This window comes from Delphinus delphis, chromosome 13, assembly GCF_949987515.2.
Source record: "Delphinus delphis chromosome 13, mDelDel1.2, whole genome shotgun sequence".
Classification (NCBI taxonomy): Eukaryota; Metazoa; Chordata; class Mammalia; order Artiodactyla; family Delphinidae; genus Delphinus; species Delphinus delphis.
In genome coordinates, this window is record NC_082695.1 from 31,686,568 (window position 1) to 31,702,528 (window position 15,961).

Genomic DNA, 15,961 nt, shown 5'->3' on the forward strand with positions numbered 1-15,961 from the left:
TCGCTAAGTGGGGTGAACTGGAGATTATCTCTGAAGTAGAGATATTCTCACTTATTTGCATTCCAATGCATGGTCTTAAATGGGAAAGTAACAGCTGAATTTAAAGCCAGTAGGTCAGAAACTGTGGGTAACCCTTAGCCTATCGGTGCTATAACCTGTAGTGAGTGCTACTGATAAAAATCACTCACATTACTTTATGCTTCTTAAATGATCACTATGAAACAAAACAAAACAACCTCATAACCAAAAATCTAAAAACACAACAGAAAAACTCATTCACATGGGGCTAACAGCATTATCTCCCTGAACGATGGGGGTGCCCTGGGAGTGCGTTGTGCATATCAACTACCCGGTATATCAAACTCGACAACAGACGAGAAACTACTGCCCAGGAGGACGCTGAATGTGCCCCCTCCATCTGCCCATCTTGTCATGCTCTTTTGCCTTCCATCAACTTGCCAGTGGAGAACCACTACCCTATCTAACAGGGTCTCTCACTTCTGGTCCATTATGCCACACCCTGCCAGGGCTCCTGCACAGAAACACCAACTGGGGGTTCCCAGTGGAGGTGGGGCGGGGGGAGGAATGACGAGAGTTTGAGACAAAGAAAAGTAGAAGTTCTACTACTCAAGGCCACGTGAGTGAATCTGTCGTAAGTGGAGGGTTTGTTTGGATGAGTCCTGAGATCCAACGCTGGATACACAGGCAACAGTGGGGAGCCTTCAATATCAGGAGGAGGAAATTTTAATTTATCCTGCAGGTAAAAGGACTTCTGAGTTAAGATGGCAGAGTTAGGACAGATCATCTGTATGAACTCAGACAAGGGGACAAAAGTTAACAAATCGCTCCATGCCTGATGCTCCTAAAGAACACTGCATCAGTATTAATTTATGGAGTCCTCTTTCAAACTGATCTATTCATTCCTCAGTTTAGAGTCTCTTTCTTCCTAATTGTTATAAGGTTGATGGGTCTATTGGCAGCTGTGGTTTCCTCACAGTGTTAGTTCAAGTTTTTCTCATCTGTTTGAAAAAAATTCTTCTTCTTGCCTTGAATTTGCAATTTTGCCCTGACATGCAATCATCTGAGCATGTGATGACTTACCATGGAGCCACTCCTGGGAACTGCAAAACTCCCTTCTTCATCTTGGGACCCATCTGACAGGGTAGTAATGTTGAAAGACGCATCATCTGGCTAAATGGAGAAATGAAAGCACCATTCTTATTCAGGCAAATACTTTCTAACATGTTTGTGTATTCCACTATGCGTACGTATTTAGATATGTGTGGCAATACACAGAGTTATGACTGCCAGGGCATGGGCAATTGCACCAGCCCTTCAGGGCTCATCACTGCGAACCAGCTAAATGCCTGGCCCTCTGACAGACCCTGGCCCTGTGGCAGACACTGCTCTTGTCTGCCACAAATTCCATTTTCCTTAACAATATCTTGGTTTTGTTCCAGGGAGTGAGGTGTGAAACCAGAGAACTTGATTTCCAGGCTTCTTTGCAGCTAAAAGTGGTCATGTGACAAGTGTGGTCAATGAGGTGTAAGTGTAATATTAAGAAGAGTGCCTCCAGAAAAGTTAAGGCTTTCCTGACCAAAAAGAGTAGGGTCAGCTGCTACATGCTCATGACAGCACTCTAGGTGACAGCCTGGAGTTGCCAGGCATCTTGCTCCAATGAGGATGATGGATGGCAGAGATGGCTGGGTCTGTGCTAAGGGGCATCACATGGCTGCCCTGTCACACGTGGACCACCCCCTCTTAAGCATCTCCACGTGGAGCAAAGCAACTCCGACTTTCCTATTACATGCAGCCAAACACAAACTTGTCTAATCTTATTTATTTTAAACAGACCCTAGGACTATCTTTCACAGTGATTAGAATTCAATAGCAATAGTACCAAATTGTTTTTTCATTTATAAAGCTTGAAGTAGATTTTTGCTTTAGTGTACAAGGGCATTACTGAAATTTAAGAAATGAATATTCTTTTCTTTACTGAAGGAAACTTATGGCAAAATCGAATATATTCGATACTTATAAAAACATACGATATTTTGTTTTTTAAAAAACTGTCACTCATCTTTCTTGACCACATTTTCTAAATTTTCTATAGATGGTATGTGTTACTTTATAAAATAAACATAGGACTCTTGGGCTTCCCTGGTGGCGCAATGGTTGAGAGTCCGCCTGCCGATGCAGGGGACACGGGTTCATGCCCCAGTCCAGGAAGATCCCACATGCCGCAGAGCGGCTGGGCCCGTGAACCATGGCCGCTGAGCCTGCGCGTCTGGAGCCTGTGCTCCGCAACGGGAGAGGCCACAACAGTGAGAGGCCCGCGTACCGCAAAAAAAACCATAGGACTCTTTTTTCTTTAAAGGAACAAATAGAACAAAAGATCTAGCTCAAGAAATTTAAGTCAAGATGGCAAGCTGACAATCACCTAACTCCCCTCACCCCAAATCACTAAAAATGGCAGAAAACATATATATATATATATATATATATATATATATATTTTAAAGAAACAGATTGTTAACAGCAATGGAAACCAGCAAAGAATTCCATAGCTGATAGAAATTTCTAGAAGAAAAGCTAATAGAATTGATTTGGTAAAATAAAAACCTCTACTTGAAAACAGCATAAAAGAAAATTTTTTAGAGAGGGAAGAGAAAAATAACAGAATGTACAAAGAGTAGGAAATCCAGTAATCAATCAAAATTAATAAAGACTTGCATTATGATTGCAGACTTTAGGGGCCCAGGGATGGTAGTTCCACCTGAAAATGTGCTGGTGTCTTCTGCCTTGTTGAACACTTTCAGCCCTGATGGAGGCTTTGGTGGGTCATCCCACCCTCTTGCTGTGACAGGATTCTGATAGACAGGGGTACAGTGGAGGGACTGCGGAGCTGGACTTGAAAAAACATTCAGGATCCATAGTCTTGGTGAGAAGCTCTCCCTGCACTGTAAGCTTGGGGACACTTGCTGTCACCCGACAGGAGATGTGCACTTCCCTAATCAGATGGTGCTTGCACATGGGCAGGACTCCACTGCTTGTATCACTTACTGCTATGCATTCCAAAAGCTAGCATGTTCTCCACACAAGATGTTTACGTTTGGAAAATAACTGGGAAAAACTAAATTTTTGTTTCTTAGTTGATACTGAAAATAATGAAAAACAATGTACATGGTAATCTGTTATTTTTCCATATGAGCTCACCCACAAGGACCAAGCTTTAGTTGACAACATCCTCCACTTAGGATATAAGTTTAAAAAATTAGTTTCTGTTGTTGTTGTTTCTGCCTGTAGATGCTTTCTTTAAAGGATAGAATTTAGTTATTTTTGATTTATTGAATTATTCCCTGAGTTTAAGCGTTATGGGTGATGGGGCTGAGGGTGGCTTGTTTGCCAACAATCTGAATTATGTTGCATCTTTACGGAAGAGAAATGAGAATATACATCCTTTATACTAAATGAATGTATTGGCGGCATTATTCATAATAGCGCAAAACTGGAAACAGTCCACATGTCCATCATCAGGTGAATAGCTACACCAATAATAGTATATTTACACAATGGATTATTGTTAGTAATAAAAGGACTAAATTTCTAATACACGCAACAAATGGATAAATCTAAAAATTATTCTGAGTGAAAGAAGCCAGACACAAGAGTGCATATTAATCTCAATAGGGTTTGCCGCTGCAGGAAAAGGAGGACAACTGACTGGAAAAGGCCTGAGAGAAATTTCTTTGGTGATGGAAATGTTTTCTATTTTGACTGACTGTAGTTATATGAGTGAAAACACTTCTTCAAACTGAATTATATACCTAAAATGCATGCACTTTAAAAAATATATATATATCAATAAAAAAGACAGAAATAATCTCATTCCTTACAAATAATATAATTCTTATCTTCAAGGGGCTATTGCTGCTATGAATCAAGAACCTACAGCTACCATAATGGGTAAATCAGAAAGAAAAAAGTTGTTCTTGGGAAATAAGAATATGTTTGCTGAAATGTACAAGGAGTAAGACAAGCTTAAAAAAAAAAAAAAACAGAATCATGACCAAGAAAAAAATTACTAATCTGGAAGATAAAGATGAAGAAATCAGAGCAAACAGACTAACAGGAGAGAAAATTTAGGAGATACTGAAATTCAATTCAAGCAAAGCAGGAACCATCTAATATGTGTTCTAGAAGGGGGGAACATAGAAAATGCAGAGAAAAAAATAACTTAAGACATAATAGAAGACAATGTCCAGAAACTGAAGAAAGAAATCAGTTCTCAGAAAGAACTCACTGAGCAGTCACCAAGATGAATGAAATAAGGGGCTGATTCTTGTGAAAGTTCAGAATTCCAGCAATAAATTCAAAATTCAAAAAAGTTGTAGAGAGGGCAAACACAAAAAGCTTATTTATAAAGGAATAAGGTTCAGGCAACCAAAGAAGAGAAAAGAAACCCAGATTGTCATGTAAGAGTGCAAGAGTAGGTCAATGAGCAATATGAGAAATGTCACTGTGCGGGTTCTCCAGGAGAGCTAAGGTTTTCTGTTAACAATGAACACTCAGTTGGCACATGTTCCTAATGGGATCCAGAGTTTGCTAACCATCTTGTAAGTTTAAGGATTAAATCCACATGTTATGGTGGCAGCATGAAAGGAAAAAGTTAGAAGTTTCGGGCTAAGGTTGGCAGTGCATTGCACTGCAGTTGTACTAGCCTTGGTTTATCCACCATTACTTGCTCATTTTGTGATTAAAACAAACTCCTACTTGTTTAAACCAAGGTTCCTTAGATTTTCTTTACTACAAAGCAAACACAGATGCAATTGATCATTTTTAACAGAAGGTATGATTGTATTTTGCAGTGAATTATAAATCAATAGCAAATGTAGCTATTTGAGTTTGACTTAAGACATTGGAAATAAACTAGATGGAAAAAAACTAGATCGACTACTTCGCCTTTGAGTTAACTAACACCTCTAATGACTAATTCATTTATGTTGACTACACATAAGGAAAATGTTCCTTTTATCTATACAAGTGATTTGTAGACTAGTTTGTAAGGACTGTAGACTGGGTTGTAAGCCTTCTGTACAGGTTGTAAATCTTCTGTAAATCTTCTGTAAATGCCCAGATTTAGTGGCATTTGTGATCCAGAGTCAAGATTCAACCATGTATAATATATAGACAATAGACAATCATCTGTATTATAATAGACAATTCCTTTATTGTAAGTAGCTTATTGCAAAATAAATGTGTTGGATATTAAAGAAATCATAAAATATTATATGGACTCTTTTGTAAAGGTTTCTTGAGATAGATTATTAAGTATACAATTTGATGAGTTCTGACAAATATATAGACCTATGAAACCATCACCACAGTCAAGACAATGAACAAAACCAGCACTCCCCAAATGTCCTCACGCCCCTTTGTCATCCCTCCTTCCCTCTCCCCCTCACCAACCCCTAGGCAATCACTGATCTTCTTTCCCTCACTATAGGTTATTTACATTTTCTGTAATTTCATATAAATTGAATCTTTTTTGTCTGGCTTCTTTCACATGGCATAATTATTTTAAGATCCATCCATGCTTTGTATATCAAATGTTCATTGCTTTTTATTGCTGAGAAATACTCTATTGTATGGATATATCACAATTTGTTCATGTATTTAGCTGCAGGTAAAACTGGGTTCTTTCCAGTTTGGGGCTATTAAGCTATAAACTTCTGTGGATAAGTCTTCGTATGAATATATATTACCTATGAGTAGAACGGCTGGGTCTATATGGAAGGCATGTGCTTAATATTTTAAGAAACTACCAAATTATTTTCCAAAGTGGATGGACCATTTTACATTCCTACCAGTAATGTATGAGAGTTCCAGTTGCTCTGCATCCTTAGCACCAGTCGATACGGTCAGCTTTTTAAATTTCAGCCATTCTACAGGGTATGTAGAGCTATCTCATCATGGCTTTATGTGCATTTCCATAATCACTAATGATACTGAGCACTTTTCATAAGATGATTCACCATCCAAATCTCTTTCTTGGAGAGGTGTCTATTCAAATCTTTTGCCCATTTGAAAAGATGAGAAAAGACCAAACAAAATTTTATCACTGGAAAGCTCCAACTATGTTCCTGAAACAGAAAGTTGATTTGTTTTCAAAAGTAGAGGATTTGTGTGATAAAGTCGAAGGAACTAGGACTTCCCTGGTGGCCCAGTGGCTAAGACTCTGCACTCCCAATGCAGGGGGCCTGGGTTCAATCCCTGTTCAGGGAACTAGATCCCACATACATGCCGCAACTAAGAGTTCGCATGCCGCAACTAAAAGATCCTGCATGCCGCAAAGAAGATCCCACGTGCCACAAGTAAGACCCGGCACAGCCAAATAAATAAATATACAAACAAATAAATAAATGTTATTTAAAAAAAAAAAGGCGAGGGAACTAAAGCTTGGAAATACCAGCAGAGAAAAAACTGTGGATAATTTTAATATAAAAAGGAAGAGTTGGGGCTTCCCTGGTGGCGTAGTGGTTAGGAATCCACCTGCCAATGCAGGGAACATGGGTTCGAGCCGTGGTCTGGGAAGATCCCACATGCCAGGGAGCAACTAAGCCCGTGCGCCACAACTACTAAGCCTGCGCCCTAGAGCCCACAAGCCACAACTACTGAGCCTGTGAGCCACAACTACTGAGCCCATGAGCCACAACTACTGAAGCCTGCGTGCCTAGATCCTGTGCTCCACAACAAGAGGAGCCACTGCAATGAGAAACCCGCGCAACGCAATGAAGAGTAGCCCCCGCTCGCCACAACTAGAGAAAGCCTGCGCGCAGTAACAAAGACCCAACACAGACAAAAATAAATAAATAAAATAAATTAATTTTAAAAAAAGAGTTATGTATTATTTCTGTAAACAATAGGGATTATATTCTGGAATAAAATGGGAGAGTTAAGTCAATGACCAAGGCTTTCTCTCCTAAAACCTAGTAGAGTCAACAAAACATAATGAAAAAAAGAAAAAAGAATCCCAGCAACATTCACACGAGTGGTGGTCAGAGAGAAATATTCCAGGAATAATGTAAATTCTTTTCCAAAATCCACCTCCCTCCTAATCAAACGGAGACACTTTTGAAATAGACAACTACTATCTCCTCCAAGTCATGAGGGAAAACAACTGAAGGTGTGAGTAACCACATCTGGGGTCAACATGAGCAGAGCCCTTGAAACTCAGTCTCTCCCCAACACCATCTCAGTAGGGAGGAGGGAACCTATTGGATTCACCATTTTGCTCTTTTCTACCTGGGAGGAAGTTAGGTGAGGGAATATGAAGATGGAAAAATTAAAGGAAAGGTAGAGTACATAAGCTCCACCAAGGGAGAGAAAAGATAGCTTAGGATAGAAGTGCAAGTAAAAACAGACGTGAGAACAGGCTCTGGCTAAACCATAAATAAAGCAATCTTTCCCGTTTGTAAACTGACAGAAGCTGGATCTTTCTCCCAACGTTTGCCTGACTTTGCCCTCCTCTGGGTAAGTGGGGAGTGGAAGTGGCTCTGGGGAAAAGCAGGGGGATGGGGAAGGGGAGGGCACTAGACACCTAGGGTGAAGAGTGTGGTCAGAACTAAGATGCCTGGTGTTCGCCCTGCACCAGGGAAGCAGTGGACAACCTGAGGACACCTACTGCTGTCCTGTGACCTGACGTCCATAGCTGGTGGAGCTGTGACTCAATGGAACCAACACTCTTATGAGAATTTTTCAAAATAAACGAAAAATGGAAAGGAACTAAATCTGTCATAAAGAAATGCCTACCATCGTTGGTTTTCTGGGTTTGTATCTGTTTTAATAGAGCATGTAGTTGTTTGTGGCTTTAACTATTAAACTCGGGTTCATTTACTGCTGAATGGCTTCCTACAAATCAAATAAAAGTAGATAGGCATGTTGACAGCTGGAGTTGTCCAGCCACCTGAATTATGTTGCGTTGTTTTGAAGTTTTGCATGATTGTCTTGAAGGAACGGCTTCTTTTTTCATCCCTAACCCCAGTTCTCCTGCTATCACTTACCAAGGAACCACTTGTTTTGATAACTCCCGGCAGCTCTTTTTCCTCCTGGGTGTCGTCCAACTGACTAGGATGGTTGTCACAGGTATCGCCTGGCTAATGAAAGAAACGAAAGTCATTTTTATCCAGGCATATCTTTCACTATGTGATTGTTTATTCAATTATACATCCCACTAGAATCTGTATAAATGCACAGCCATGTGGACATACACAGAGTTAATGACTACAGTGCAATTGGTAGCATTCACCAATTCCTCCAAAAGGATGCTGAGCCTCCTAAACGTCATGCACTGCAATAGAAATGAGTCTCAAAAGCAGACACTGCTGCCTGCCTGCCAAAACCCACTTTTCTTTTCTTCTTTAACATATGAATATCATGATCTTGCTCTAAGATGCTGCGTGTCTATCTAAAAGGACTAAGTGTGATCATGTGATGGCTCCGTCCAAAGAGATTCGAGTGAAACCCTACTTGGTAGAGCACCCAGGAAGGCTAATGTTTTCTTGTTGAAGTGCATGGAATCAGCTGGCTGATGCTTCTCCCAGAACATGGGCATGGTACCTGTGATGCCCAGACATCCTGTAAGCATTAAATACTAGCCTGTATGCTGAGTGGAACAGAATGGAAAGATAATAATTTGGTAGGTCCATGAGAGGGATATTAGTCAAACCAGCCGCAGACTTCTTATTTTGTAAGGAAAATAAACCTCTAATTGTCTAAGTCAGGAAGCTTACTGATTAAACTATGCTACTTAAAAATCAGACTTTATGACTGTATTTTGGAGTGATTTACAAATCAAAAGCAAGAGTATTCAGGTTTTTTTTTCATTTTGAAACTGGAAAAACATTAGACTGATTATCTCACAAACACATATGACTGAACCAAATATTTCATTCCCATCACTGAGTATTGGAAAAGCTCTGATTTTCACTATGCAGCAAATGGATTTGAGACTATTCTAATTGCGATGTGCTGCACTGTAGGCCTTGTGCATAAGCTCTAAGATTTTTAGCAGCATTTGTGATATAATGGCATTTCCCAAAATAAGATGTAAATATTCTACTCCATGATTAAAGCAACTTTTTGCAAAATTAAGCATACTGGATATTAATGAAATAAACTTTTACACGAGAACTTAGAAACATTTTTCATTTGACTTTTCCATATTTTCTAACTTTCCCCCAATGTGTATGTATTATATTGCTATGAAGAACACACATCTCTTTGGAAGGGGAAACAATGCTGAAAAGGCAGTACAAGAAAACTTAGGTCAGGATGGAGGTCAGAGAGTGTACCACTCTCAATCACTCAGAATTAGAGAAAGGGCGTATTTTTAAGTATAGCTCCAAGGGCACTGAGAACCAACAAAGTGTTCTAATTACAGATTAAAAATTGTTAGAAATTCCTGGAAAATAAAAAATAAGTAATTTATTTCATAATTGTAAAGAAATTCTCAGCCTAAGGATAGCATAAGACAAAGAAAGGGCAAATCCACAAAAAAGCAAACAGACAAACAACCAAGCTTAGAGTGAAAACCACACAGGACAAGAAGGGGTCCCAGGGCAATGGCTAGGATAATTTATTGTAAAGTGTTTCCTTAATGGAAGGGCCCAACCGAACTCCCAACAGTTCCCTTTACACTGAACAGCAGACGGCAGCCACGTATGGACCCAAGGAAAGCACTCTGAATGAAGTGAACTACCTGCCTTGGGAAGATGCCCAGGGTTGGGACCAAAACAGACCTCAATATCAGGTCACTCTGGACCTTCATGAAAGACATGGATGGGAGAATAAAAGGAGAACATGAGTTTTGTCTGGGAATGATGTCATTTGCCACTCTCCCTTTGGCATTGAAGGTATGTGCATGCGTGTATTTGTGTGTGTACGTGTGTAAGTACGTGTGTCTACATATGCACACATGCACGGACTCACCCATGTGTGCTGTTAAAATAACGTCCATTCACAGACTGCTCACATACCTTACTGCTTACACAGGACCCAAAGTCAGCCCTCTTATTCAATAAAGAGCCCTTTGGGAAAATATCTATATAATGGCAGAGAAATCATACAGCAATGACATATCCTAAAAGTTGTTAACTAGTCAATCCAGACCATCACTAAGGATCATCAGCCACTGGAGAAAAATCAACACTATAAAAAAGTCAACTGTGCAGAAAATCAACATTCTGAAAAAAAAGTATATTGGTATACATTCTGGGAGAAAGAGATAAGTGAGGGAAGAGAAAAGGCTTATAATGATTTAATAATTTCAGAGAGATCTGAGAGACTATTGCAATCATAAATCAGGACTAACTATAACAATAAAGGGTAAATCAGTGAAAAAAGGAGGAGTTCTTATGAATTAACAGTATGATTGCTGAATTTAAAAATCAACAGGGACCCAATTATAACCACTCATGACAAAAATGAGAATTAGGTTTCCACAAAATGATGTAGACAAAACCTGCTAGCATACAGAACAAATGGAAAACAAAGACATGGGAAATATAAGAGACAACTTAAGAGCTGTGTGAGTTTAATGTAAGAAATGAAAAGAAGAAGAGAGAAAATGGAGATAATGAAGTAAAAGAAATAATGGGAAAAGAATGTTCAGAACTGAAAGGAAACATGTTTCAGAAACAAAAAGCTGAGTGCTGGATCATGATAAAAAAAAAAAAAAAGATTTCATATCCTGATGGCAGTTCAGGTCTCTAACAACAAAGATAAACCTAAAAGCTTCCAGAAATATAAAAATGAGAGTAGGATGCAAATAAAGGAATGATTTAGAGAGGCATCAGGCTTCTCAACATTAACACTATATGAAAAGCAAATAGATTAATATTTACAAATTTCTGAAAGAAAATGAGCAACAGCCTAGCACACTGATACTAACCAGTTTAGGATTTAAGCTTTTTAGTTATTAAAATTTAGTATCCAGAGATATTTCTTGCCAGATTTGCTCAAAGGATAAAAGATGCAATCTGCTAAGAAGATGTAACAGTTTGTAATATATGTGATTATGGAAATTAGTATTTCTACTCTTCTCTGTGGTCATTCTGGCGGGCTAGCCCTCATCCTCCTCCAGGGATAAGAGCAGTACTGCTTTCTCATTCTATAAACTAGTGAGTAGTTCAGGGGTGTGTCTGGAATAAAACTTAATCGTTATTGTTCACCTCGGTGGGAGATTTCTTCATGTGTTTCGTCACCACACTTGCCTTTAACCTTTAAAAGATGACAAGACCATCAAAGAATTGAAATAAAAGGGATAGTGCTAAAAGAGAAAAGAAACAAAATAAGCACAGACTCATCATGAGAGTCCACGGCTGGATGTGGAGTGTCAATGAGGCAACAAGATCTAAAATAAGACTCACTCTTACACGTTGCCTTGACATCCGGTAAAAGCGGGAGGGCCGTAAGTGGTCTAAGCCCAAGTTCCCCTCCCACTTTGCTCCCTCAGATAAGGTCCCCTAGTAAGACAACACTCCTTACCCAGGGGGCCAGACACAGTTCTTGCTTATCCCTGAGTAGTGGGTTTCAGTTTCCTGTCCACCCATGGAATTATTCAAACAAGCCAATCCATCCTCTGTGAGAACCAAGAGGGCACTCCCCCTCCTGATACTCCAAAGCCTGGTTGTTCACTCTGTTCCCAAGTGCACCCCACATGTGGCTCTGTATGGTGTGTGGTGTCCTCCCTCCCTGGGCTATGAGAACATATAATAAATTGCTGTTGTCTCATCTTTCCGGTGTCAGGGGTCATGTGCTGAGCCATCCCTATAACCCCAGGGTGAAGAGGAGGCAATCAAAACAGCAGGTAGAGGTAGGTGGGGTGAAAAGCTCATAGAAATCGTTCTTTGAAAACACCCCGTGTCTACTCTGACTTGCCCCTCCTCTAGCTGAGAGAAGAGGTAGTGGCTGCTGTGAAGGGGAGCAGGTGGGCAGAGAGGAACAAATGCCTGGATCAAGTGTCCTGGCTGGAAGGATGGTATAGAAGACTCCCTGAACCGAGGGAAAAATCTTCCAACTCAACAGAAAATGTAAAGACCTCTGACTAGACAGAGTTCACACTCTTATGAGAAATGCAATGAAATTAGAAAAAAATTAGAGACAAATATCTGAAAACAGGATTGCTCACAGCCCCAGCTGACCACCCTCCACCTCCAGACCTTGACCTACCCTCAGGCAACAGAAGAGCAGCCAGAACACAAACTGGCCACATCCAAACCCTTGAGCAGAATTTTGGAAGGGACCAGGGGCTAGCCTGTATCGAGACAATTGCAAGATGTGGACAGAGTGCCCCACATAAAATATATGCAAGATGAAAGTAAACTGTAGAGAATCTAAACATCATCATCATCATCATCATCAATCAGATCAAGAATGGTACAGGGGTTACTCTTAGAACAACAAAGAATCCCTCTTCCTCTGCTAGGGAAGAAAATAAAGAGCTAAAGAGAAGGAAACACATAGAAGCATGATAGAGGAAGGTCTCTTACTGTAAATTTTCTGCTGCCATGAATCCAGGTGGAGGAAGATGTCAGGAACCCATGTCCTTCTCAGGGTGAAGGGTCACCACTTCAGTAAGAGGACCCAGGCCTCATGCCAGGAGGTACAGATCACAGCATGAGATTCATCTCTTTCACTGAAATAGCTTCACTGACAGTTTGGAACTCAGATCATCACTCTTTGAAATTTGCACTAAACTGGGTGAGGTGGGCTCTAAATAAAACGTGTTTACCTCCTGTGCAAGATTGTGCACTTTTTCCACTTATTGTTACAGGTTCAAGATGCTATAGTGCTGCGTCCCACAATATATTTACATTTAGAAAGTAACTTAAATGTCAAAATATTTCTTACAGTGACAATTAAATTAATTTTGAAAAGATTTATAGAAGGTAGCATAAAATTTTCCACTATGCACTCAGCAAAGAGAACAATAGTTTAGCTGATGACCTCCCACATGTACTGACTTCTGGCTGTGGCTGCAGCTGCAGCTGTGATTGTTTTTGTTATTGTACGTACAAGCAGGCCCCATAGAATTTGCGGATTTAACTATTTAATTATTCATTCCTGAGTCTGAGTCCCCTTTTTTCTTCATTGTTACAAGGTAAGTAGGCTTTTTTTTTTTTTTTAAACTTTCCAGGCTGCCTTGAATTAACCACTTCTCCTGATCCCCTTGCTCTGTCTTACCAGTTGACCATTTCTGCAGGGAACTGCTGGCATCCCTTCTTCATCTGGGTTCACATCCAAAAGAGGAGCTGGGATACAACAAAAATCATCTGGCTATTGAGAAAAATGAAAGTGCATTTTTATTCAGGCATGTTCTCCCAAGGGTAACTGCATTTAATCACGTGTTACGCATACGATGTGCACATTCATACAGACATGTTGAGACACCCACAGATATGACTGCCTATGCACTGATCACTGCATTTGGCCACTTAGCAGCCAGTCCTGGGAGCTCACCACACACCAGGCCCGGTGACAGACACTGGTACGTGTGGAAGATCCTGTCAACCGCCTGCCCCAAACCCAGTCACCTGTCTTCATTAATAGGATCCTGATTTTTTTTTTCAGGAACTTTTGTGTACAATGAAAAAACATCAACTTCCCAGGCTCTCTTGCAGCTAAGGATGATTGTATAACATTTCTAGGCAATGAGAGGTAACTGGAATTCTACCAAGTAAGATTTCTGGGAAACTGAAGTCAGAGAGATAGAGTCAGTTGGTACAAGCTCCAGGAACCACCAGGACATGGGCATGCTGGCAGGAGTGGCCCAGCCCCCTTGGCAAGCAAAAGAATGAAGGCCACACGTGAAAGATAAAATAGAAAGATGGAAGGAAGCTGGATCTACGCTAAAGCAAAGATCAGTTTCCTCTGAAAGAGAGAAAAAACAAATTCATATTTGTATAAACTCATGATTTCTTGGGTTTTCTGGGCCATGCAGTCAAATGTATATGTGTGATATAACATTTTTTTAAGGACTGTATGCCTATATTTATACAGTTAATTATGAGTTAGTCCCACCTTTAACTGTTTATCAATTATGAAATTAGATAGACTATTTTGCTCAATTAAATGTGTTACTGAAGGTAATAATTGATTCACATCTTCTGAATATTAGGAAAAAATCTATTTGAGCACTGAACTTCTGCTCATGATGAAATGGATTGTAGACCTTGCATTATGTATCCAAAGGGTGATTTAATATCTGTGATTTAGTGTATAAGAGCTCTACCAAAACAAGGGTTAAATATTCTATTCTTTTATGGTTAGAATTTCACTGAAAATTACATTCATTGGATATTTAATTAAATCATAAAATTTTATTTGGGCCCACAGAAATACTCATTTTTTACCTCGCTTGTCCATATTTTCTAAATTTCCATTAAAGACGATGTATTATTTTTATAATAAGGAAAAAAACACATTTTTTGAAAGGAACAAATACTACTGAAAAATCAACGTAGGAAAATTGGATCAAGATATCACAATGCACATACCACATTCTCCTCCCCCTGCAAATCACTCAAAATGTCAAAGAGATACCTTTCTCAAAGAGTAGATCTAGAAACCACTAAACATTTCCATTAGCAGAACAGAAATTGTTGGATGCTTCTGCAAGATAAAAAGCAAGCAAGAGCGGTTTGATAAGGGTAGAGAAAAACTTCGGCCTGAAAAAAGGTATAAGAGGAAAATGTGTGGAAGGTAAATGCTGATCCAGAAAAAGCACATATCCAGAATGAAAATGAAAACAGCAGGAAGGCATCGCCCAATTCAGAAGGCAACAGCTGTTTAGGAGAACAGCAGGCAGCAGCTAAATGTAATTCCAGGATAAAACCCAAGTGTCCCCTCGGTGACAGAGTGACCACCTGCCTTGGGAGTGGTAGTGGCTGTCCTAGTATGGGTGCGGTGGTCCCGGATAGAAAGAATGTTGAATTGCACTTTATTGGGGCCTTCTAAAAGGATATAGACAGGAGTATAAAAAGGAAAGTTGGGTTTGCCTGAAAAGGAAACCAATTATGATTCTGCAGGATCTTGTTACTTTGGCATTGATACCATATTTATTTCTTAAAGTGAAGTGTGACAGTTGACATTGACACACTTCACCACTCACACAGGCCCAGACTCCTGTTCTGGGGGAGAGTTTTTGGGAGAAAACGGGTCTACATAACTGCATAAGAAAGATATGACCACTACCTATACTAATCAATCAGTCAATCTAGTTCTCCGTTAATGAATATAAATCAATATCCAAAGATTAAAGTTAACTGAACAATAGCAATGTAATGATGCCAAAAATAAACAGATGACCCTGAAGGAAAGAGATAATTCAAGGAAAAAAAGAGAACCTTGGAATTTAAGGTTTAATTTAGTACCTTCAGAGTGCTGAGAGGCTACTGCGGCTGAGAAACAGGAACAGATCACAAAATAAAGGAAAAATTAGGGGAAAGGAGGGGCTTCAGTAAGTTCATAAGAGGACTATTAAAGTTTTAAAAATTAATGAAAGGTAAAAGTGTTAATACAACCAAGGCCAAATTAATGATATAAAAGATGAAGTTGAAGGGACAACCAAGAATGTAGAGCAAACATACACAAAAACAAAGCTTGGAAAATAGGACATTTAAGAGATATTGGGATTCAATCCAAACAATGAAACAATCATCTAACAACAATCATCTAACAACAATCATCTAATATCCAGAAGGAGACAGTGAGAAAATGAAGGGAATAAATACTTGTTTTCAACGTTAGAAGAAAATATGCAGAATGAACAAGATGAAGAATGAAAGAGCTCACTTGGTAGTGACCAGGATGAATTTTTTTAAAAAGGAAAACTGCTAAAATTTCAAGGTTCCAACAATAAAAAGTGAAATTCACAAAGCTTCCACATTTGTATATAGAG

The 15,961-nt window shown here is 39.5% G+C and overlaps 1 protein-coding gene across 1 annotated transcript in view; it reads right to left on the reverse strand.

Moving 5' to 3' along the window:
• The window catches only part of ARHGAP28 (Rho GTPase activating protein 28), a 148,047-nt gene that overhangs the window by 44,401 nt on the left and 87,685 nt on the right, over nt 1-15,961 (reverse strand). Inside the window, exons 4-6 of the mRNA XM_060029499.1 lie at nt 13,246-13,338; nt 8,064-8,156; nt 1,102-1,191 (exon numbers count right to left, since the gene is read on the reverse strand). Of these exons, the coding sequence (XP_059885482.1) occupies nt 1,102-1,191; nt 8,064-8,156; nt 13,246-13,338 (276 nt within the window). The remainder of the gene's footprint in view (nt 1-1,101; nt 1,192-8,063; nt 8,157-13,245; nt 13,339-15,961) is intronic.